General features: G+C 43.4%; 1 protein-coding gene across 2 annotated transcripts; it reads left to right on the top strand.

Annotated features, from left to right (window-relative positions):
- The first annotated feature begins 3,636 nt into the window (after window positions 1–3,636).
- Window positions 3,637–9,230, top strand: LOC130376803 (uncharacterized). Of its 2 annotated transcripts, XM_056583695.1 has the most exons (3): window positions 3,637–6,109; window positions 6,194–6,309; window positions 6,636–9,230. In XM_056583695.1, the coding sequence occupies exons 1-3, from the start codon at window positions 5,917–5,919 to the stop codon at window positions 7,437–7,439; spliced, it is 1,113 nt and encodes a 370-aa protein (XP_056439670.1). In that variant the 5' UTR covers window positions 3,637–5,916; the 3' UTR covers window positions 7,440–9,230. The 2 variants fall into 2 exon arrangements, with proteins under 2 accessions (XP_056439670.1, XP_056439669.1); XM_056583694.1 differs by having other exon boundaries at window positions 3,637–6,309.
- The last annotated feature ends 16,799 nt before the right edge of the window (window positions 9,231–26,029 follow it).

Here is a 26,029-nt window from a genome sequence, read left to right as displayed (position 1 = left end):
GGCTCATGGGATTGGGAAATGCGTTTATCCAATAGAGTGGTGAAGTCACGCCCCTTCCGGTAGAGCTCATGGGACCTATGAGATCGAAAAATATGAATGGGTGTCAATGGAGAGAAAATAATTATTTTCTGGTCCCGGTCTTTATATGCCCTGGATTACACATATGTTGTTTGTGGATTTAAATGATAATTTTTCATGCAAAGAGTTCAACCGTTTATTGTGCAATTGTTCAGATAAAGGCTGTAGAGAAAACACAACGAGAAAGACTACACTGCTCGTATGTGACGTCACGCTCCCTGCGACTGGCGTGGAGAACACACAATCTTCCCATCGGCATAACTGAAACTCTGCACGTGCCCCGATTTATGATGGTTTTCACCTCTTTCGATGCTTTTATCCTCCCCTTGGAAACAGCGGTGAAGTGGGGCAGAGAGATCGCCATCTCTGTGCCGAGTTCCAAGTGCGGGTGTTGTGACGTATATCATATGCGTCGAGAGCAGCGAAGAGCTGTAGCTCACAAAGCGGCCTCACATAAAACCTAAAATTATCAATCTTCTTCACGAAAATGTTTAGTTTTCTTTGCATGAAAAATTATCATTCAAATCCACAAACAACATATGTGTAATCCAGGTCATATAAAGACTGGGACCAGAAAATAATTATTTTCTCTCCATTGACACCCATTCATATTTTTCGATCTCATAGGTCCCATGAGCTCTACCGGAAGAGGCGTGACTTCGCCACTCTATAAACAGATGGAGGTCAAGTCTATTTTCGGAAATGTAGGGGGATATATTAGTGGCCCCACGTCGAATGGTATGACCCAAGATACGTCAGACAGAGAAAGCGCGCAAATTCGACGGTACCACATTGTCATTTGTTTACCCAGGTGCCATGGCAACACCATTGCTACCTCTCATTGGCTGAATCTTTGAGTACGTTGTAGACTCAATCGATATAAGGTGGCAGGGAGACGAAGCTCTGTTCGTTTGTATATTTTATTTACGTAACCATATTTTTGTTTTATGTTAAAAAAAAAAGAATCAAAGAACCAGTTCTTCTTGTTTTGGGGAACAAGTTCTTGTCGTTCACGTTCGGGATTCATTCGTTGTGAACGAATCGGTCGCGACCGACCCATCCCCAAACGCGCATCAGTGGGCTCCGACTCCGGCTCTGAACTCTCTCTGACCTTTTCAAACGCAACTTAGTATCATGTGCGTGGTTTTCAGCGAATCAACGATCAGAGAATACTGCCGTGATCACGTTGTAGGTAGGCAGATGATACAGCTGTTAGTCTGCTCCCGCAGAAAATGAACGGGAGGATTTTTTATTTTGGCGTGACATTTCTTGCGTGTGCGTGACAGCGTGAGATTGATGGTGAAAGCGTGAGAGTCACGCAAGGGGCTTGACTGTTGGCAACCCTGCATAAAGCACAAATTTCAAACTCATGTATTTCAATTGGAAGTATTTGTCATGTCACCAAGCACGACTTCCAAACTAAGGTTCTGTCCGGGAGCGTTCTCCTTAATGTCCCTTAAGGAGCTCCGTACTTGTTAAAAAATGTCTATGATAACTAACAATATGACAGCTTTTGGCCACCCCTTTCTACTTAAACTTATCTGTGATAACTAACAATATGACAGCTTTAGGCCACCCGTTTCTACTTTCACCTTTTGATTCTGAGAAATTGTGACAATTCACGGATATATTAAATGCAGGTGCGCTGCTCTGTAGGCAAACCGCGAAGGAAAATAGGGTAGCTGCTTCATCTGTTCTTTATATAATTGTATGTCTTGATGTTTTGATCTAGCCATAGATCTATTGTCTTGTTTTTGGCTATGTGAATGGAAGTCCGCGTCGATGCCTCGCAAGTCCAGTGTCGCGAGCGGACGTTGCCAAGACATCTAGAGATCATATCGTATTTAATGGGTTATCATTAATATTGATGTGTAGGGGTTGACTATAACTCGTGAATAATATTGTTTATACCACAGTCTGGGGGAATACTCGTATTCTGATTGGCTGCAGGGTGTGTATTAACTCCTGATATAGGCCTACAGACACCTGCTAAGTAGTTCAAGTCAGTGTTTAGATTCTCTGCCCGAGCCCGACCCGATCCGACCCACGGGCCGGGTCGGGCCGATATTTCCCACCACTATCCTCGGGCCGGGCCTTTGTTTTTATTTTTATTTTATCATTGGCCTAATCTGAGGAGAAATCTATGCCATAAACAGAAATATAATAGGTCTTTATTACACGGGTCTTCTCAATGCCGTGGAACGCTCCGTTCACTTGCATGGGTAGTAGTCCGGTGACTTGTCAACCCCAGCGTCTTCCGTTGCTAAGCGACGTAACCGTCTTTGCGGACAAATTATTTCTCTGCTGATCCAACACTACGAATGCTGGTAACAAATAAATTGTAAAAAAGACACAGCATGTGAAGTTATTTTGTTCGTTTTGGCAAGTAGCCGTGTAATAAGCGGGCTAATGTATAGAATGTATGGTTCGGGCATCTGGCAAGGTTGCCCACTGGGCGCCTCCCTTGGGAGGTGTTTCAGGCACGTCCAGTGGGGAGGAGACCTGGGGGAAGACCCAGGACTAGGTGGAGAGATTATATCTCAACACTGGCCTGGGAACGCCTCGGGATCCCCCCGTCAGAGCTGGTCAATGTGGCCCAGGAAAGGGAAGTCCGGGGCCCCCTGCTTGAGCTGCTCCTCCCGCGAACCGACCCCGGATAAGCGGACGAAGATGAGATGAGATGTATAGAACGTCGCCGGTCATTATCGAAAATAAGACCCTTCAGGGCGAAGCAAGACACCTTCGCTGCGCGTCGGTGTACTGTTCGCCCTGGTGGGGCTTATTTTCCCGATAATGACCGGCGTTCTATGCATTATCCCTTACATAGGCTATATATTTAGCAGAGTAGACCTAGTAACAAATGTGTACAAAGTTATATGTATTAAAAAAAATGTTGGGTTGAAATCGGGCTCGGGCTCATAATTACAGTTAATGTGTCGGGGCGGGCCGGGCTCGGACAGAACGTGGACGGGCTCGGGCTTGATTTTCTTTATTAATCGAATGGGAAATGCAATAGGCCTATTTTAGTACCGAATCACCGTTAAACTTGTTTCTAATAACATTTCTAGCGAGAAATATACTTTTTACTTGCATAATCTTTAGTCAGTGATTACGTCTGATCTTTAGTTTTATAGTTATAAGCAGTGGCGGCTCGCCTATAGAGGGCGCTGGGGCGCCGCCCTCCCGCCGACCGGCCACCTTTTCTTTTATAAATATATTTATATATATTTTTTTTAATCTTCTCATTTTGAGATTTAATCTATTTTAATTGCATTCGAATAATGCATTTGCTTTAGAACAGGGGTTTTCAAAGTGTGAGAGAGTGAGCCCCCCCTCAGAGAAAAAAATTCAGCTGAGCCCCCCCCCCCCAATTTTATTTTCTAAATACCTGTGTTTTGAAAGCTATTTTAATTATTTTACACATTTCAAACATCTCCGATCATAATTTTAAAACATTTGGAACATATTTTTGAAACGTTAAAAAAAAAAAATTAACATATTTTTTAAACATATTTCTGAAACATTACAACAATTTTTTGTGTTTTTAAACAACATAATTTAACAACTTTATCTAAGCATGTTTTAGCATAACCTTTTTTAAATACATTTGAACATCTTAATCTGTTTAAACTGCCAGTTTATAGATTCATTCCCCGACTCTGAATTTTCTGAGTCGAATCAGATCTGCCTTTTCAGTCCAGAGATTCGACTATTCGGCGGGGTTTGTTTACCGGCGTTGCTATGGTGACCTAAATTATTATCAGCAACTGAAAACGACGCCGGTTTGAAACTAAAACTGTGATTCTGAAAAAAGTATAAATGCTATCAAAATTCCGTTTAGATAGTATTGAAGATACAAGTGTGTAGATTTGTTTAATGGTTTGAACGATGGTAAACGGTTGAAAAAGGAATGAGTTAAGATGTCTAGAAGTAGGTGTATCAGAATGGGCTGACGTCTTCAATGAAAACAGCTGAAAACGAAGCAGTATGAAACTAAAACTGCGATTCTGAAGACATTTTAAATGATATCGAAATTCTGTTTAGATATTATTGAAGATTCAAGTGTGTAGATTTGTTAAATGGTTTGCACGAAGATAAACGGTGGAAAATTGATTTAGTTATGTTACTTCTACAGTTGAAGTACGACTGATGATTTGAATCATCGTCTTTCAGGGTTTTTTTCGGATAATTTTTTTCTCACGTCGCGCCCCCCCTGAAAAACTCTGGCGCGCCCCACAGTTTGAAAACCACTGCTTTAGAATATCTTTAGAATCCCCTATAATTAAATCTTCATTCACTGACATGTTCAACGTTCCACATGCCTGAATTATTAGCCAATGGTTCCCCCGTTGCTAGGCAGAAAAGTACATAATTTCGCCAATCAGCGTTGTCGAATTGTATGGCGCTCAAGATATAGCCCCAAGCGCAGTGCACCGTCCACTGCGCGTAACCGCGCATTATCCATTACCTCAGAGATCAGCAAGATGGCGACTTTGAGTACTGCTTCCACTGTTTCCCTGTGAGTTCAGCTAGCCCCAAATTCAGTTAAGTCTTTGCTTATGAATCCCTTCGAAAGAAGAACACTTGCAGAGAAATTGCTAGTAAAAGAACTCTGAGCAGAAAAGCCAGAAGTGAACATAACCCAAAAAGCAAGAGAAAAGGATAGAGCATACAAGAGAAGTTTTTCCAGAGTTTGGGTCAGGCTTGGCTAACTAGCTGTGGGTATGCCAATGCAATTTTTTGCTTTCCTTGTATACTTTTTAAAACAAGTGCGTGTGATAGTTCGTGGACACAGACCTGACGTTATGGCCCGGTCAGACTACACGATTATCAGACATTCCTCCACGATTTACCATGTCACACTATACGATCGCAGAGTCAGGAAATCGGGGCTTGTCTCGTCGTAAGACTGGCCACACTACAAGATTCTCAGACATTCCTCCACGATTTAACATGTCACACTTTAAGCGTATGGTACTCTTTAAAGCCCAGTTCAGACCAAAGATTCAAGAAAAAAAGATATGAGTACCATATTAAGCGCTATATACATTTTATTTATTATTATTATTATTATTACTATACGATCTCAGAGCCAGGAAATCGGGGCTTGTCTCGTAGTAAGACTGGCCACACAACAAGATTCGGCGGTGCGATGCTCTCTACTTTGTATCATTCACGTTTGCACGTTTGTTTATATCTGCTCAATGCGGCAATTCCTCACAGTAGTTGCGTTGCGCGTGACATGAACTATACAAAGTAGACGCAGCAACAACGTAGCCTGGCAACGAAGCGTCAACGATGGATCCCGAATACCTAGCACTAGGCATTATGTTGGCGGTCCTCTTCACAGAGACGAAAAAGAAGAAAAAGAAGAAAAGATTGTGGACTCGTTCTTGGGTTGCAAGAAGAGGAGAGTTCGGGATGTCGGTGCTACTTACCGAACTGGAGGTAATGTTTCATTTACATAATAATTGACGTTATCGTATGCTCATGAAATGTACGCTCGTGAAGACTGTGTCAACTGCCAACACTCATATTATATTATCAAACTTTTAATAGCCTACTTACCGTACTGTCCATCTATGTTGCTCTTACCCGTTATATCCATCTTATTTTCTCATACCTCGTTACTTTACTTTGTTTTGTTTTAATTACCCCTGCACTATCCCACCCTATTAATTAACTATACTGTAGGCCTACTTATATTGCACTATATGCCAATCACGTTCAAACCGCACCTTAACCGCTATTTTGCACTACCATTTAGAAACCAACCACATTTAGTTTTCTCTGTAGGTCTACTTGTACCCCAAAACAACACTTGCAGTATATGCAGTAATGAAAGTTTTTTTTTTTATCATGCAGGTGACTGATAGGAAAGGGTTCCGTGAGTTCCTGAGGATGAGCGTCGAGGACTTTCAACTCCTTCTGGGGAAAGTTGAGCCTCTCATCAAAAAGACGGACACAAAAATGAGAAGGGCCATCAGTGCCGGACAGAGATTGTCCTTAACCCTCAGATTCCTTGCAACTGGTAGGCCTAAATGGAATGATTTTGAACAGAATGATGTATTATTAAATCTTATTATTTACACACATAACCTGTTTGCCTTCTTAGGTGAGTCTTTCAGGTCACTGAGCTTCCAGTACAGGATTGGCAGGTCTACTGTTGGCTTGATTGTAATGGAGACCTGCCAAGCATTGTACATTGTTTTGAAGGAAGATCACATGAAGGTATTGTAATATCCTTTCTTTGTTTGACATCACAACAAACCTTATTGTGATGATATCATTTCCATGAGCATTACAGAGCAACCTAGGGAGATGTTTACCATTATGATGTATTTAGACAGTACTGCCAACTACAGGACATTTATAAAATGACATATATAACATCCTCCATCTACTATGTAGCCTAAAATATTTGTCGTAAATACCCTAATGGGGTATTTCATAAGTTAATAAGTTAATAAATTAATAAATGATATTTGCCTCTGGCTAGATATATTTCTGATCTAATCAAGTATTTCTGTATTTGTTTATTTTTGTCTATTTTTCAGACACCAACAACTGAGTCAGAGTGGCGAGAGATAGCGAGCGGATTCGAAGACAAATGGCAATTTCCTCATTGCTTAGGTGCAATTGATGGGAAACACATCTACATTCAGCCCCCTGCCAAATCAGGAAGTTCGTTTTATAATTACAAAGGCAGGTTCTCAATTGTGCTAATGGCAGTTGTAGATGCCAACTACAAATTCATTTATGCAAGTGTTGGCACTCAGGGCCGAATGTCGGACGCAAGTCTGTTTGGACACTCAGATCTCCGCAGTGCCATGGACAGAGACCTGTTACATTTTCCCCGCCCTGAGCCACTTCCCAATACAGATTTAATCATGCCCTATATGTTTGTTGGTGATGAAGCATTCCCTCTCCGTTCTGACCTTATCAAGCCCTATCCCCACAGAAACCTTGATCATGGACAGCGAATTTTCAATTATAGATTATGTAGAGCAAGGCGAACTGTGGAAAATGCATTTGGCATATTGACAAATAGATTACGTGTGTTCCTAACAAATATTTCTATTGAACCAGATAAGGTAACTTGCATCACCCTTGCTGCCCTTGCCCTCCACAATTTCCTGAGGGAAAAATCAGAGGCCTACGTGCCTCCAGTCTTTGTGGACAGAGAGGACGAGAACCACAGAGTCATTGCCGGAACATGGCGAAGAGGTGGAGATCTTGACTCTGTGGCATTGAGTAGGGCGCGGAATGCCACAACCACTGCTAAAGACCAGCGTGACCTGCTGAAGGCATATTTTCAATCCTCTGAAGGATCCGTTGATTGGCAGGAGGATATGATTTGAAAATGTTTTGCATTGATATTTATTTATTATCAATTGGTTTATACTATTTATAATATACTATTTATTTATTTACGCTATTATACTATTTATTAGTTAGTTACAACAGTGTTGTTAGTTAGACAGTAAACCAATATTTACAGAGTATTTATTATCATCTTGTTTATACTATTTATTATATACTATACTTATTTATGCTATTACTACTACTATACTACTATTTATTAGTTACAACAGTGTTATGTTAGACAGAAAATCAACATTTAACAAATATTTATTGTCATTTTCTTTATACTATTTATTATATACTATCTATTTATACTACTACTACTACTATACTATTATTTATCAGTTCGTTATAACAGTGTTATGATAGTTAGACAGTAAACCAATGGGATGCAACACGATAAATAAAGGAACAAACAATTTACCTAATATTTAACAAATGCAATAAATAAATTAAAATAACAATTGGCGAGTTCTATAATGTCTCTTTGATACTAGTCATAATTGTAGCCCATAGTATTGTGCTGTGGAGGCATGTTGTGGGTTTGCAGAGGTGTGTGGCCTGTGCTCTGCTCTGGCCAAGAAGTTTGAGCAGGGTTAGCTGTTCTCTGCTCATTCTCCTGGGCATCATAGAGCATTAACATTATGTTTCGGCGTAGTCTCAAGCGTGTAGTTTTGTCCTGCACATGTTTAAGCTCACAAGCCACCTGCTTCCCAAAAATATCCTCCACATCTTTGCCTGCGGCAAGCAAAGTTGTTGAGACATTCCGAAGAATGTCCACCTTCTCCTTCTCCATCTCCATCTCCACGTCCCTTGTAGGCTTTCGTTTTTTTCTCTGGGCTCTGGACTCCTGGACAGGTGGAGGTCTAGGTGGGAATGGTAGTGGTGGGTTGGTAATAGCTGGGGGGCCCTCAGCCTCTGTCTCTTCCTCACTGCTCTCTGTGGCCTCTTGTTGACTGTCATCAAACTAAAATGAAGAGAATCATAAAAAAGACAGGGAAGGTATTAATTAATGAGAATTAACTGAAAGTTAATAAATAAAGTTAAAGTTTTTAAACACAGACTTCCAAGTAGTACTTGCATTCAGTGTTGTTTGTGATGGTCTATGCGCTATGTGTGCCCGCAAAAAAACCATACTCTGACAGATCCACTTCTGTCGTGGGGTCAGGGTGACATCCTTCTGCCCACTCCCACTTGGTTTGGGATGGAGCAGTTTGCCAAACTGTGTCCGCAGAGACGCAGCTCTAGTTGTTATCTCTACAACTGCAATTTTTAAGAGAAAATAAGGTTTCAATCCAGGTAACAGAACACTCTGATAAATTATGATGATAAGCTCTTGATGAAATTTCAATGTTAGGATGCATTTATTATTGAATGGGAATATATACCATTCAAGGTGTAATTACAGGCATTCCAATAGCCTTTTAACCCAACATTTTGTAACCATATGCAACAATAACAGTTTATCTGGCTGAACATTTGGTAATCAGGCCAGTTGGAGTTTTATGATAGGTTATGATAGCTATTAGCACGTCAACAGCTGATGGCTCCAAACTTACCAGGTAGGTCAAGGGTGTCGGCTATTTCTCGCCAGGCTTTATCCCTTTTCACCCTATCGTGAAAGTCCTTTGAGGACACGTCGAAAATGCATGGACGTTGCTGCCACATTTCCACCAAGGTTGTCTCCATAGTGTTGCTCCATTTTCTCTCGTTTTCTTTGTTAGCATTCTTCTTGATCGAATTCATTTTTGCGGTTGTTACTCCTAATCAGCGTAGTGCAGTGAAGGCAGTTGGTAAACACTGCGCGTGAGCTCCAGCTGTTCGCGGGATTCCCTCACGCAACTGGGGGCGTGGTTCCCTCATGTCAACAGTGTATACGTCATGCGATTCCCCAAAAAATTCTGACATGCCAAACATTTCGTCGTGGGGTTTTCGAACGTCGCAGACGAAAACATCGCAGATCGCAAGCATGCCACATTACAAGACCTCGTCTCGTCGCCGACTCCTCAAAATCGTGTAGTCTGGCCGGGCCATAATGGCCCGGCCAGACTACACGATTTCAGCCCGATTTTGCCCCGATTCTTTCGTCACAGACGAATTTGCGAATCGTACACGATTTTGAGGAGTCGGCGACGAGACGAGGTCTTGTAATGTGGCATGCTTGCGATCTGCGATGTTTTCGTCTGCGACGTTCGAAAACCCCACGACGAAATGTTTGGCATGTCAGAATTTTTTGGGGAATCGCATGACGTATACATTGTTGACATAGATAGATAGATGGATAGATAGATAGATAGATAGATAGATAGATAGATAGATAGATCCTTTAATAACATGACATGAGGGAACCACGCCCCCAGTTGCGTGAGGGAAGCCCGCGAACAGCTTGAGCTCACGCGCAGTGTTTACCAACTGCCTTCACTGCACTACGCTGATTAGGAGTAACAACCGCAAAAATGAATTTGATCAAGAAGATCTGGCTTTGTTGCCAGGCTACGTTGTTGCTGCGTCTATTTAGACTGTGTTGACGGTCTCTATGGTTACTGCTGCTGCGTGCTGACGTCTCGGGGACGCACAGCATGCTGGGGCGCGTTGGTCGTTATTGGTGGTGGGAACTGGGCTAATAAAGCTAGTGGGTGTAACACCGTTCGCTGTCTACACTATCATCATTCATGCACATCTACAGTCTACTTTGTATAGTTCATGTCACGCGCAACGCAACTACTGTGAGGAATTGCCGCATTGAGCAGATATAAACAAACGTGCAAACGTGAATGATACAAAGTAGAGAGCATCGCACCGTCGAATCTTGTTGTGTGGCCAGTCTTACTACGAGACAAGCCCCGATTTCCTGGCTCTGAGATCGTATAGTAATAATAATAATAATAATAATAATAATAAATAAAATGTATATAGCGCTTAATATGGTACTCTAATCGAACGATAAGACGCTTAAAGTGTGACACGTTAAATCGTGGAGGAATGTCTGAGAATCTTGTAGTGTGGCCAGTCTTACGACGAGACAAGCCCCGATTTCCTGACTCTGCGATCGTATAGTGTGACATGGTAAATCGTGGAGGAATGTCTGAGAATCGTGTAGTCTGAACGGGCCATTAGAGGAATGACACATTCTGTCAGAAAGGATAAAAAAAACACAAGCGAGCAAGAGTGCATATTGTGGCGAGCAGCGCGGGAAGGACGAGACGGGAGCCCAGGTTGGAATGGCGGCGCAACTCTCGTGCCTCAATACACCGCACGACCCCGAGAGCTGCCTTTATTCAAACACACAACAGAAAACACGGCACACCTGACCAACACACACAACACTCTCACTAATGGTCCCGATCACACTACACATCACAATTAACACACAAACAATAAAGAACCCCAAACCCGTTAACCCCACTTAACCTAATAACATAAACAAGTTATCTAAAGACAATAAACCCCCTTTTCCCCAAACAACATTATGAATACCCCATTACCCAGACTCCCCAGGGGGTAGGAGTCGCCACACAGCCCCCACCTTAGGGGTCAGACGTCCCGACGACCCCAACACCCAATGCACAGTCCCGAGTGTTCAGGGGGCCAGCGCCGCCGCCTTGGCCCCTGCCAGTAGTGGCCCCGTTGCGGTGCAGCCTTCCCCTCGGGTTGGGACGCCCGTCTCCAACTGTCCGCAGAGGACCTGGGGGTGTGGTGGTCGGGAACCACCTCTTTCGGGGCCCCCACCAGGTTCTGCTGTAGGGGGGCTCTGGAGCGCCGTTCGGGCGCCCCATCCTCCGCCGCCCTCCGACGTCTGGCCTTCCGACGGCCACGCCGGAAGGCCAGACGTGGGTGGGCGGGTTTCTGACGAGGGTGGGTGGCACGCTGCCCCGTCCACCCGCAGTCCTCGACCAGCCTAAGCTGCCGACACTGCTGCGGCTCAAGGTCAGCCCTGTCGTGCCGCCACAGTGCACGGGAAGCCTCAGCCGCCTCGGTGGCGGGAAGGGTGGCCGTCCGGACCCGGCCCTTCCGCTGCCTGGACCTGACCTCCACGTTCTTTGTGCCGGGGGCGGCCGCTGCCCCAGCCGCGTCCACGGATGCACCATCAGGACGGCGGCAGAGCTCCACCTCAGCCCGTTCTGCCTGGTCCAGAGCCGCATCGAAGGTCTGGGGCGCGGTGAGGCGGACATGCTGCCCGAGACTCTCCGGCTGCAGTCCCCGCAGGAAAGCGTGGAGCGCCAGGGCCTCCCGTGTAGCCGCGTTGAATTCCGGGTAGCTGCGTCGGGTCAAGAGCTGGACGTCAGCAGCGTAGACGCCCAGGCTCTCCTCCTCCCGGCGGCGGTGAGAAGCCAGCAACTGCTTGCTCTCGTTGCTGGAGACCCGTTCACCCAACCGCCTCTCCAACGCTTGAATCAGGGCCTGAAGGTCTCGCTGGTCCGCTTGGTCCAGGTCGAGCAGCACCCGTGCTGCCGTCCCCTCCAACGCCAGGGCAAGGTGGACAACCGCCTCCTCGGCACCCCAGTCGTTATGCCACGCTGCAAGCCGGAACTGGGCCAGGTATGGTTCCAACTGCGTTATCCCGGTGAACTTCGGCAGCCTAACCGCTGTCCTGGGGCGGTGGGCAGCCGCCGGTCCTCCGGGCCTTCCGGTCGTATCCACAGGGGGGCGCTGCGCTCCCATAGCGCAGGGTGCGTTGTCCATGGGCTCGACTGCGAAACTCAAATCCCCCCGCGCATGCGCAGGCCAAATCCCACTTCAGACACCAATGTGGCGAGCAGCGCGGGAAGGACGAGACGGGAGCCCAGGTTGGAATGGCGGCGCAACTCTCGTGCCTCAATACACCGCACGACCCCGAGAGCTGCCTTTATTCAAACACACAACAGAAAACACGGCACACCTGACCAACACACACAACACTCTCACTAATGGTCCCGATCACACTACACATCACAATTAACACACAAACAATAAAGAACCCCAAACCCGTTAACCCCACTTAACCTAATAACATAAACAAGTTATCTAAAGACAATAAACCCCCTTTTCCCCAAACAACATTATGAATACCCCATTACCCAGACTCCCCAGGGGGTAGGAGTCGCCACAATATGAACAACTGTGTGAAGCTAGTCATGCTAGAGGTAAGCAACTTCTATTTATTCCACTAGCCTATATGTATTTCCCTTGAGATGGACAATGGTTGCAGACCCTCACAACCTCCCCCCACCCCATACTGTATATAGTTCTCTGCAAACCTATGGTTGGACCAGGCCTTCATTGTGCATATTGTATATAGTCCTCTGCAAACCTATTCAGTGTACATACTGTATATAGTTCTCTGCAAACATGGTGGCATCAGGCCTTCAGTGTGCATATTGTATATAGTCCTCTGTAAACCTATTCAGTGTACATACTGTATATAGTTCTCGGCAAACCTATGGTTGCTTCAGGCCTTCAGTGTTCATATTGTATATAGTCCTTTGCAAACCTATTCAGTGTACATACTGTATATAGTCCTCTGCAAACCTATGGTGGCATCAGGCCTTCAGTGTGCATATTGTACTGTATGTTGTCGTCTGCAAACCTATGTTGGTATCATGCCTTAAGTGTGTCTTCAACAACCACACACAAAAGTTTGCACATTTACATGAATTTTGTGGAATTCATATTTCATTGTATTTGTCTAAATGCATACCAATTTCAGACTGTAGATATATTTATGAGTGACGTTTACCAACAACACAATGGCTTGGCCGTAACACACTCACCCATTATCTCTATCTCTCTCTCACTCACACAGAGAGAGGGAGAGAATGTTACCTTGTGTGTAATTCAAAGTTATTGTTGATGTATCTGCACTCTTAATGTTGCTGATTTCTACAAGGCAAAAAATTTACTTAACCCTCCTGTTATGTTTCGGGTCAAATTGACCCGTTTTAAAGTTTGAAGATCTAGGAAAAATAGTTAAAAGTATTTTTTCAGGATGAAACTTCTTCTGCTTGCCTTAACCCTCCTGTTATGTTCGTTTGTCAGGAACAGCAATGGTGTTCCCGGGTCAATTTGACCCGGTGCATGTTTATTATCTAAAAGATGTCCTAAACCCAAAAAATCCTAACAAGCAGTGTGAACATGTCATTACTAACTCCATTAGTAAGTATTCTATCAATATTTAGTGCAATAGTGTTCCTTACCTCTAACAGGTAATGGTTCAATTCGGATAATTCACTCGTTTTTTTCATAAAAAAAAAGATATTTGTTCAAACTTATTTTTTTTATGTTTCACCACTTTATTATGGGTTAGGCCTGAAAGGCGCCTCTAAATTAAATGTATTATTATTATACCTTTCATCCACTGTGATATTAGGGCCTGGGTTATAGAGTAGTGAAAGTTGCTCTACCCACTTGTCCCACAATGTCCTAACTAGCTGCCAGCTTGTCTCTCTCCCGTCTACCAGCCTTTGTCTCTCGATTATCAAATCTGATTACTCTGGAGAATATGTGAAAAGTCTCCAGAGACATTGTGGCTCGAAATATAGCCCTGCCTGTCTCTGCATCCCACAGACTGGCTGTCGATTCATCCTTGGACTTATAGACCCCAGCCAGGATGAGGAGCCCCAAATACGCATCTAAATGTGTTTTGTCCAGCTCCTTCCACATCTCCCCAAAAACACGTCTCCCTCATAGATCAGTCATTTCCAGAATGATTTTCTGTATTGAATTTGGCATGACCAGCTCAAAAGCTGACTTGATGTCAATCACACGCGTCACTGCCATCCTAGTGGGCCCTGGCACTGTCTTTATTATGTTTTCTGCAGACAGTTTCGCCTGACTCATGTTTTGGGATGAAGACCACTGTATTTCACCATGTTTTGTCATGAATGTCTTGCTAGGAGGAATAGGAATAGCAATTCCCTCATCTGGTTCAAAATCAGGGGCCGTATTCACAAAGCATTTTATCTTACCGCTAGGAGTGCTGCTAACTCGCGCTAAAACATTTTACGTAGGAGTTTTTTCTTAAAAGTTATTCACAAAGCCGCTGAGACCTACTCTTACTAAGGATAAATCACAAAGAGTGAACTAAGAGTGACGCGCCGTTGCTATGGATTACGTCAATTCTCGTGCACGAGTTTAGAAGCGGTCAGTTCGGTGATTGGTTGTTCAGACGAGCCCACTGAATCACCGAAAAACAAGGAAATAGCCTAGGCTAGAAATGAATTAAGTAGTTATAGTGCAGTTAGCAGAATACACGCATGATGACAATTTTGTGCAGACCACGATAATGACGTTGTAGCCTGCACGTTCAAGAGAGAGAGAAAGCAAACAATAAAAATACGTAAAATCTAAAAGAAAATAAATGTTACGAACTACCCAAGTGTTGACTGATTTGTGCCAAGGTGTTTACCTAAAATGTGTTTTCAAAGTGATCCCTAAATGCCTGTCCACTCGGTTCCACACGGCCAAATTCCTTGTAATGTTGATCGCCATCATCATCATCATCATCATCGTCTGGCTGTGGAATGTTCCTCCGCTTGCAAAGGTTGTGTAGAATGGCACATACAGTGATAACTGTGCTTGCCCTCTCTGGGGTGAGGCGTATTTCGCCGTGGAGGACATGAAACCGACGTTTCATCTGCCCAATTCCTCTCTCCACAACATTTCGTGTATGTTTGTGTGCTCGCAAAGAGCCAATACGATGTGTTTTACGCATAGGACTAAGTGTAATCTGCGTAATCACTTACATGTTACACTTTAACTGTGCTCCCGGTTGTGGATTAAGGTAGGGTGTCTAGAGCCACGTCTTGCATGGATTGTCACTGTCACCCAGCAAGTGACACCCAACTGGTACATCTCAAAAAGCTGCCTCAGACCGCTCACCATTAAAATGCGCGAATCATGGGTAGCTGAAGATCCAGGCCACTTTGCAACAACATCCAGTAGGCTATGTTAAAATTTGCATCAAAAACAACCTGCGTGTTGATGGAATGCACTTTCTTTCCCACTATTGACGAACACGTCCTCGTCTTTTGATGGCGCAATTATTTGTATTTTTTATAAGTTATATATATTTTTTTATAACTTATAATTTTTATAACATTTTATTTTGGGACTAATCGGATTATTCCTGTTAGTCGGGGATGTTATTGCATCGCGCATTAACTCCACAATAAGTTGAATACCCTAAGATTTCGTCTCGCAGGCATTTTAAGATTCTTTGTGAATAGGTCTTACTGAGTTAGGAGTCCTCTTGAGGACTTTTAAGCTCTCCTAGACTTAGGTGCTACTTTTAGTCCTAAAATACTTTGTGAATTGCTCTTAGTAAAAAAAGTTAGGAGTCCTAAATTTAAGAGTGACACGCCCATTATTTTTAGGAGTTACTCCTAAATTCGCCAGTTAGGACCTACTTTTAGCCCTAAGATCCTTTGTGAATACGGCCCCAGATTCATTAGAATCTGAATTTAGCTCAAGATCGTCTTCGTCTTCAGACACATCCTCCTCTATTTCACTGTCATGATCAGTGATGAAGTCCCGAGCCTCCTGGACTGTCATCCATTTGCTTCTGCTGCTCATTTTGTCAAGGTCTGCCTGACAGTGTAATGCAGAGAATATTTGATATGTTTTGACCCTCCCCTGTTGAGTGTCCACTTGTTGAAATGTCTCACAGTTGTAAAGAAAGAATTAGTCTGACATTTCTGACACCCTTTTACCTCCAGTTTTACTGCTGGGTCAAATTGACCCGAACAGTATCTATGTGATATAAACATGCATAGGGGGGGTTGCAAATATGTGAGATGAACTATTTTCATATTATATGTTGATTACACTAATTAAAACTTAGTTCCCTGGCCCCATTCGTCTTTGTAAGTAAATGTTCTTTTTTTGCCTTTTATTTTGTCAGAATGCACCAGAATGCTTCGTTTGTTTGTGAAAATCACAAAAAAATCTTGTGGGGGAGGATGCCCCCAGACCCCCCTTTTTGGGTTTGGAATGCAAACGTTCAGCCCCCCCTCAAATAAATTCCACCAGCCGCCACTGGTTATTAGGAAGATTTTATCGGCTCAATCGCATGTTTCAACGACGTCAGGTTGCTAGGGACACTGCTTTCGCTAAACTAGCAGCTCACGTGTTACCTGCGTTTGTGTTATTAAACCGTCACTTTATGGAACTTTTATTGTATCATCTTGTTGGAAACACGTATATCTGAGAGCCAACCCAGTCGCCAAAAGCATACGACAGTGTACGTTTTAGTGAACACTGGATTACGTTGCATTTCAACATAAAATAGCGTGTTATACACGTTTACACACGCACACGGACACGCACACGCACACACACAATGCATTTCGCTGCTAAAACAACAAAAAATATTCCCCCTACTTCAAAACATTGGGTGGATTTTGAACGGTATGTGGGCAGGACGTTTTTTGCAGGACCTGGCAACCCTGCGCTGTTGCCCGAGGTGCTGAAATGCTCCGGAAAATATCTGGATCCACTATGGCCAAAAGACTTGTATGCCCCCCCTCCCCCCTTAAATAAATACTATGGCAGAATAAAGAATAAATTCATGCATTATCATTCAACTTGAACATGTTTTTTTACAGTATAGCGTGGTGGAGGGATGACGTATGTTGGCCAACCCGGAAGCGTCGCCCTGGGTTCCCTTGACAAAAAGCCAATGGGTTTTTCCATTGGATTTTGGATTATTGCAGAAAAATTAGCATCTTTGAAGCACCTCCTCAAAAACTGAAAATAAATATTTATTTTCAGTTTAGGAAATGATCTCGGTGTGGCAAGAGGGCGAGCTTGATCTCATTGGACTCAGCTTAACGTGTAGATGCTAAATAACATGTAATTCGTCAAAAATCTCCATCGGGAAGCAAATCTATAGCTGGTCATTATGGATAAAGGCCTCCAAAATCGACAGCTAATTACTACCCCGAAACATATTCAAATATGATCATGTGTGGCACTGTTGCAATCGCCTCGAAACGTAGATGTCAAAGGACATCTTGTTTGCCCCGTTACGCCCGGGGAAGATATTTTCATACTTCTAATGGATTTATTCATATTTTAAGGTTCTCGGAGTGAGACTTTAAGCGGCTGCAGCAGAAGAGTTGAGACGCAAGACGATAAAGACATTTATAGAATATTCCCATTCACATTATGATTCTTCGTCATAACTATCCGACCAAATATCCTTCACATTCACCAAGCGAAGATTATGAAAGTCCAGGCCCCCCCTTCCTGCCCTCGGGGTCCGACCGGGCCAAGTTTCGGTGCGGGGGTCCCAGTTAGGCCCTAGAATAAGGTATTAAAATTTCAGGGTGGTAGAACCTTCCTATCTCAAAAACGATACGGGGTAATCTCCTCCTCCTGGGGTATAACGGCACCAGACGCTCCAGATATCCAGGAATACACAGAGGAGAGAAAAGTGTTAATTTCCTTGACTTTAGGTTCAAACCATTCATTGTCATCCTTCTGTCTTTCTTCCTCTGTCAAAAGCTCCTGATAATTGTAGTGTAAGGTCTTAAACTTTTCAAACAAGTCTTTGTATGTGTGAAGGTTTTCTCTCACTTCACTAAGTCCTGACACATCTTCCATTAACTGAATCATGATATTCTTTCTTCTAGTTAACTGAGAAAGCTTTGCTTTTCTAGCCTTTTTTACTTTAGGCAAGGCAAGGCACAATTTTTTATATAGCACATTTTCGTACCAGGGCAATTCAAAGTGCTTCACATGCAAAAATGAAAAATTAATAAAATAGGAAAGCGCATTTATACTCTAAAAGTGTACGTTAAAAAAAAAGAAAATAGTACAAAGTTAGAGTTTTTGATGTATATTTCAATAAAAGCTGAGGCGAAACAAAAATGTTTAATAATAAGACCATAAAAACCATGAAAACATAAAATCCCTAAAAGCAGAAAAAGTGTTTGCATAGATGAGTGAGGGGAGAGCTCTAAAGGAATGTTGGGATGGAAAGACCTAGGCATAGGCGAGGAAGAAGAGGTGTGTCTTTAGCCTGCTTTTAAAACAGCTTGTTGTTGGAGCAGTTTTTGTGTACTCAGGTAAGCAGTTCCAAACTTTAACAGCATATGAGCTAAAAGCAGCTTCTCCCTGTTTTGTTCTGGTAATGGGTGGGATCAGGAGGACCCTTTCTTGGGATCTGAGAGACCTGGTAGGGGTGTAGTGCTGCAATAGGTCTTTCAGGTAGACAGGGCCAGTTCCATTTAGAGACTTAAAAACCAATAATAAAATCTTAAAATCAATTCTGAACTGAACTGGTAGCCAGTGGAGGTGTTTAAGCAGTGGTGTAATGTGGTCTGTCCTTTTAGCCCTCATCAGGATTCTGGCTGCCGCATTTTGGATCAGCTGGAGCTGTCTGATAGTTTTCTTGGGCAGGCCTGTAAGAAGACCATTACAATAGTCCAACCTACTGGAAACAAAGGCATGGATATGTTTTTCGAGGTCATCTTGCGACATGAAATTCTTAATTTCGAGATGTGTTTTAGGTGGTAGTAGGAGGATTTTGTGATGGCTTTGATGTGGGAGTTAAAAGAAAGTTCACTGTCCAACTGCACACCCAGGTTTTTTACCGTTGTTTTGACCAGGTAGCCACTGCAGGTCAGTTTGGATGAGATGCGGTCTCTGAGATCCTTTTTTCCAAAAACTATTATTTCCGTTTTCTCGTTGTTCAGCTGCAGAAAGTTAGTGCTCATCCAGTTTTTAACATCTTCCACACAGCAGATCAGTGTGTCCAGTGGGCTGAGGTCGTTGGGGGAGAGGGAAAAATAAAGCTGTGTATCGTCAGCGTAACTGTGGTAGGAGATCCGACGCTGACGGATGACCAGTCCCAGTGGGAGCATGTACAGATTGAATAAAAGAGGGCCTAAAATAGATCCTTGTGGGACACCACAGTGGAGGGGGGTGGGAGGTGATGACCAGTTGCCTATGGAGACATAGAATTGTCTTCCTTCTAGATATGACTTTAGCCAGCCAAGGACTGTACCGGAAAGACCAACCCAGTGCTGAAGTATGTGGAGTAAGATGGAATGGTCTACCGTGTCAAATGCTGCACAAGGTCCAATAGAACCAACACAGTTGCCTTGCCTGTATCCAAGTTAAGACGTATGTCGTTCAAAACCTTGATCAGTGCTGTCTCAGTGCTGTGATGTGTCCGAAAGCCTGATTGGAAGGCTTCAAAGCAGTGATGGGAGGTTAAAAAATCAGTCAGTTGAGTAAAAACAATTTTCTCAAGTACTTTGCCTATAAAAGGTAGGTTTGAGCTAGGCCTGTAGTTATTAAGAAGAGTGGGATCCAGACTTCTTTTCTTGAGGATTGGCCTGACAAGTGCCGTTTTTAGAGAGCTAGGGACTACTCCCGATTGCAGAGACAAGTTTGTAATGGCCCGCAGCTCTGAGGAGATGAAAGGGAAAACAGACTTCAGGAAGTTAGTCGGTAGGGTGTCAAGGCTGCAGGTGGTGGAGTTTAGCCTGCTTACAGTCTCTGATAAAGCTTCCAGGGTCACTTGGGAGAATTCAGAGAAAATGGTAGTGTTACCACCAGATGGCGGCAGTAGGTCAAAGCGGGAGGTTGTGGGTGGGGGAATACTAGCTCTAATGTCCTCAATTTTTTTCTTGAAAAAGGAGGCAAATTTATTTCAGGCGTTAGTAGAGAGAAAGTGTGATGGAAGTTGGGTGGGGGAAATGGTTAATTTCTCCATTGTAGAAAAAAGCACCCGAGTGTTATTGATGTTGTTATTGATGAGGTTTGAGAAGTAGGACTGTCTGGAATTGCGGATCTCATTGTTGTAAGCACAGAGCTTTTCCTTATAGGTAGTGTAGTCAGAGGTTTGTCTGTGCTTACGCCATTTCCTCTCACTCTTTCTACAGTCTTGTTTGAGTATTTTGACAAAGGGGACGGAGAGCCAGGGAGAACTATTTTTCTTAGTGACTTTTTTTGTCTTCAATGGGGCGATGCTATCCATGATATTGGTCATCTTGGTAGTGAAGATGTCCAGTGCTGTTTCCGCTGAGACAGGTGGCTCCTTTGGTATTTCTGGACAGATGGTTGTGATGGCCTTCTCGAAAAGAGTAACGGTGTTTGCATTTATAATGCGCCTCTTTGTTGACATTGGTATTTGGAGTGGGAGAGACACGTCGAAAAAGACACAGAGGTGGTCAGAGAGCCCCAGGTCTAGCACAGTTGTGGTGATTGTAAGACCTTTTGTTATAACTAGGTCTAGGGTATGACCATGGGTGTGTGTTGGTTGGTCAATGTGCTGGGTAAGGGAGAAGGTATCCAGTATGGCAGTGAAGTCTCTGGTGAGGTGGTTTGTTGGGATGTCAATGTGAAAGTTGAAGTCTCCAGTTAAAATGAGGCAGTCATAGTCAGTGCAGATGGATGATAAGAGTTCAGTGAATTCATCAAGGAAGCTACTGGCAGATAGCTTTGGGGATCTATAGATGGTTATGAGCAGGATCTGTGGTGGACCTGTAATGATCCTGGCTAGGTACTCGAAGGAGGAGAAGTTACAGAGAGTGAGTTGTTTGCATTGATAGGATGACCTGGAGATGGTGGCTATTCCTCCACCTCTTCCATGTTGTCTGGCTGCATAACAAAAAACAAAGTTTGGGGGTGTGGCTTCAATGAGTGTGGTTTCACTTCTTGAATTGTCCAGCCAGGTTTCAGTTAACATCAGAAAATCAATCTTATGCTCAGTAATAATATCATTGATTAAAAATGACTTATTAGATAGAGATCTAGCATTGAGGAGAGCCATCTTAGTTGTTGGCGAAGGATTGCTGGGGGGGAGAGAGAGTTTTGTATTAACACCGGCAGCAGGTTAGCAGGGTTGGAATGTGAGATGGGCCGTGTTTCAAGTACTCTAGGTCTGATTATTACAGGGATGAAGCGGGGGAGAGGAGGGGGGTTAGAGTGTAGATCGGCCAGGCCTTCTTGTATAGTAGAGAGGGTACTTAGGGGATGAACGGTGGGAGGGCTAGGCCGAGAAGAGAGTCAGGGGGGGGCAAAGGCTATGAAATTTAGGAAGTTGAAAGTGAGCTGTTTAACTCCTTCCTTATTAGGATGAAACTGGTCTTTGTCATAAAAGTCATAGCGGGTCCAGAAGAGGTCATAATTTCCAATGAAATTATAACCGGCGGCTATACTGAAATTTTTAAGCCATTGATGAAGGCTGTAAAGCCGGCTGAAACATTCAGAGCCACGTGCAGGGGAAGGTATGGGGCCAGACAGAATACAGGATTTGCCAAGATATTCCAGTTTTACACAAAGTTCTTCGATCTCACTGTGGAGCTGAGCAGATTTTCTGTCCATGACATTATTTGACCCGATGTGGATAATTATCTTGGATATGGAGGGGAAAAGCTGTAGGATCTTTGGCAAGAGAGGAAAAAGATCATTTACCCTGCCATTATCAACACAATATGTGATGGCAGCAGGGAGTTTTACTTGTCTAATAATAGAATCCCCTAATAGGAGGATCTGTGGGGCTGAGGTGTGATCATATTTGTAAACAGTGTGCTTTGGGGGTAACTGGTGAGGAGAGGAATGCTGGGCATGGCGGACGTTAGGGGGCAGCAGTGCCTTCTCGGCGGGTGGAGTCATTGGCACTGGCAACAGAGAAGTAGGGCTCAGGTGCCTTTAGATGCCTGGTTACTGATTTCCATTTCAGTTCCAGTGCTTTCCGAGTTTTGGTCGCTATATGTTACTACATCCTTTCCAGTAGCTCCAGTGACTACTTCTTCCTCGGTACATTCGGTAACTTCCTCTACTTGTTCAGTAACTTCAGTAACACTTTCCTTTTCAATTGAATCTGCCATGCTTGATTATTGATGCTTATTGACGATTCATCAAGTGTTTCCAAACAAATCAGTAATCCACTCCAATAGCAGATGTCCTAAAGCTTGAATGAATCTTCAATATTATCTAATCCAATATCAGATATCCTTAAACTTAGTCTTCAACAGTCAATTTTCAAGCAATTGTCAAATGCATTGAGGGGAGTATACTCATGCTCTCAAACAATCAGGCCATGTGCTCGCCTGCCTTCATCCAGTCCATCCAGATCTTTCTCTGCTTCCAGTTCCAATCCAGTGTTTCTTCTTGGAATTACTTGTTGGAAGCAGTCTTTGACTTATGTTGTGGTTAACTCTTGTCCTTTGTTAACCACTGTGTGGCTGAGCTTGAAAGTCTGACGCTTATACCAGATGTACTAAATCAAAATAAATCCAGGTCCAGTGCGGTTTAAAGTTGAAAATTCCAATGGGTTTAATTAGACAAAATGAAAATACAAAACTCAAAAGTTCTTGCAGTTAGGTCAACATAAGGATTGCAAAGATAATCATGGGGTTCAGTTTGGTTCTCTGGCACAAGGTCAAAGACTGTGTCTTCCTGCTCAAGCCCCTCCCCCCAGGTAGGGTCGCCCTTATATAGGCGTCAAGGTCACCCGCATGGTCCAGCCACTAGAGGGAGATGACTCAGAGAAACACAAAAATTACAAAATAAAATAAACTTTTCTCCTTCTTCATTCTGGCTCCTACAGTGTTTTTCCACCACATTCTGAACCATTAGGTCTTGCAGGCAACACTTCTGAGGGGCTTTGTCCAAATGACAGTCCATTTGGGAAAACTTTTTTTCTCTAAGGGCTAGAACTCCAAATCTCGGATATGTCGTTCTCGGGGCCCCGGGAAATGTGTGTAAACATTTTAGTATCCCTAGCTATCTCGAAAAGGGGCGTGACCTCCAACAGTACAGTAAATGTACATAAGACAGAGGTTAGTTTCTAGTCCCCATTTTTTGTGGGATTTGTGGCTTAAGGTTTGTAGACACAGCTTGCCTGTGGCCACGTTTTTGAAGTCTGGGGTCAAAAGGAGCCGGCACCACGCCACTTATGAGATAACAAAAAGTTAATGCATATTTCTCTCGTAACTTTTTGTCATTATTAAAGAGAGGCCTGATTCTCAGATATGCATGCTGGATGGCTAGGGTGTAGGTCTGGGAAGAACTTCAGGCCAAAATCTTGCAAGCGAGCCGCTGGGTGCAGGTGCAACGAGATGGAGCACTTGCTGAGTCATTGCCTGTAGTGCTGGAGCCACAGGTTGAAGCGTATGCGTCCTTTGAGACCTCCTTTGATATATAAGAGACCCCAAGATACAGCTTACTTAAATGTTGTCGACTCAGTCACCTATTGCATCACTTCCTTTAGGGCTTAGGCCTCCTAAATTGATCATTATAGTATACTGTAATTGAATGCCCTCTTTCATATATATGATACCTCCACCACTGGGACGTGGCAACAATTCTCCAAATCCATATGGGGAGGGGGGGGGGGATGCTTGTGGACAGTAGGGGTGTACACTCAACATAAATATGAAGCAAACTCAGGAGAAGTAGGCCTAATGACATCTCACAAATATTTATTTAATAAATTGTTTCCAATAACCCTGCCTCGTTAAATCAATGAGCTTGGTGTTTTGCTTTCCAAAATAGGTTATAGTAGAAGTCTAAACTGCAGAATTTTTTTGCAGTTTTGACCACATCCAAGCTGCCTTTTAAGGATACCTTGGAATATCTGTAATTTTTAACCATCGGACCCTAGTTTGCGACAAAAAAAACACAATTGATGGCAGCTCCTTTGCCGCGTGGTTTTTAGAGCCATGTAAGGATTAGAGGGGGCGGTCGATAGCAACCACCATAGCAACCATGACGGTCAAGTGACTGGATGCAGCCCCGTTGAAAAAAATAGAATACCACCCTACACACTCAGGAGATTAATGATATTTAAATTATTATGAACATGAAGTCTTTATTTGCATGTGTTTACATTTCGTTCTGTGTAGCATGGAAAAATCGGAGAAACACTCCCATTCAGAATGCATTGGTTTACATTACGTTCTTTGGAGCATGGTTATTTTTATGTATTTATTTATTTTCAGTTTTTGAGTAGGTGCTTCAAAGATGCTAATTTTTCTGCAATAATCCAAAATCCAATGGAAAAACCCGTTGGCTTTTTGTCAAGGGAACCCAGTGCGACGCTTCCGGGTTGGCCAACATACGTCATCCCTCCACCACGCTATACTGTAAAAACACATGTTCAAGTTGAATGATAATGCATGAATTTATTCTTTATTCTGCCATAGTCTTTACTTAAGGGGGGAGGGGGGGCATACAAGTCTTTTGGCCATAGTGGATCCAGATCTATTCCGGAGCATTTCAGCACCTCGGGCAACAGTGCAGGGTTGCCAGGTCCTGCAAAAAACGTCCACCCAAAATGTCCTAGAAGCAGCCCAAATAAAAAAGATATTCCACTTTGGCCAATGTTTTGAAAGTAATAATATTTGAGGGAATATTTTTTGTTGTTGTTTTAGCAGCGAAATGCATATGTGTGTGTGTGTGTGTGTACGTGTATAACACAATATTTTATGTTGAAATGCGACGTAATCCAGTGTTCACGAAAACGTACACTGTCGTATGCTTTTGGCGACTGGGTTGGCTCTCAGATATAGGCTACGTGTTTCTAACAAGATGATATCATTAACATTTATATAAAATAACGGTTTAATAACACAAACGCAGGAAACACGTGAGCTGCTAGTTTAGCGAAAGCAGCGTCCCTAGCAACCTGACATTTTTGAAACATGCGAGCGAGCCGATAAAATCTTCCTAAAAACTATAAAACTAAAGATCAGACGTAATCACTGACTAAAGATTATGCAAGTAAAAAGTATATTTCTCGCTAGAAATGTTATTAGAAACAAGTTTAACGGTGATTCGGTCCTAAAATAAGCCTATTGCATTTCCCATTCGATTAATAAAAAAAATCAAGCCCGAGCCCATCCACGTTCGGACTACTACCCATGCAAGTGAACGGAGCGTTCCACGGCATTGAGAAGACCCGTGTAATAAAGTCCTATAATATTTCTGTTTATGGCATAGATTTCTCCTCAGATTAGGCCAATAAACCAATGATAAAATAAAAATAAAAACGCTCGATCAAAGGCCCGGCCCGAGGATTGTGGTGGGAAATATCGGCCCGACCCGGCCCGCAGGTCGGATCGGGTCGGGCTCGAGCTCGGGCAGAGAATCTAAACACTGACTTGAACTATTTAGCAGGTGTCTGTAGGCCTATATCAGGAGTTAATACACACCCTGCAGCCAATCAGAATACGAGTATTCCCCCAGACTGTGGTATAAACAATATTATTCACGAGTTATAATCAACCCCTACACATCAATATTAATGGTAACCCATTAAATACGATATGATTTCTAGATGTCATGGCAAAGTCCGCTCGCGACACTGGACTTGCGAGGCATCGACGCGGACTTCCATTCACATAGCCAAAAACCAATTTTTTTTGCAAAATTACTTGAAATTTATCATGACCCACTTACAGCCACTGAGTTAAAAGTACTGACATGAAAATTAAACGAGTCATTGCCATCATCAAGTCAATCTCGAAAAACTCCAGCCAATGATTTCCAGACCCACCGTGGCATTGGACATTAAGTACGTCAATCAAACGGTCGTACTGCACTCCCCCACGCGTGACCCCTTCGTGCACGTACTCAAAGCTGGTGACCCAGA

The sequence above is a fragment of the Gadus chalcogrammus genome, chromosome 23, assembly GCF_026213295.1.
Source record: "Gadus chalcogrammus isolate NIFS_2021 chromosome 23, NIFS_Gcha_1.0, whole genome shotgun sequence".
NCBI lineage: Eukaryota > Metazoa > Chordata > Actinopteri > Gadiformes > Gadidae > Gadus > Gadus chalcogrammus.
Note: the sequence above shows the minus strand (reverse complement) of the source record. Positions and strands in the feature narration are given on the sequence as shown.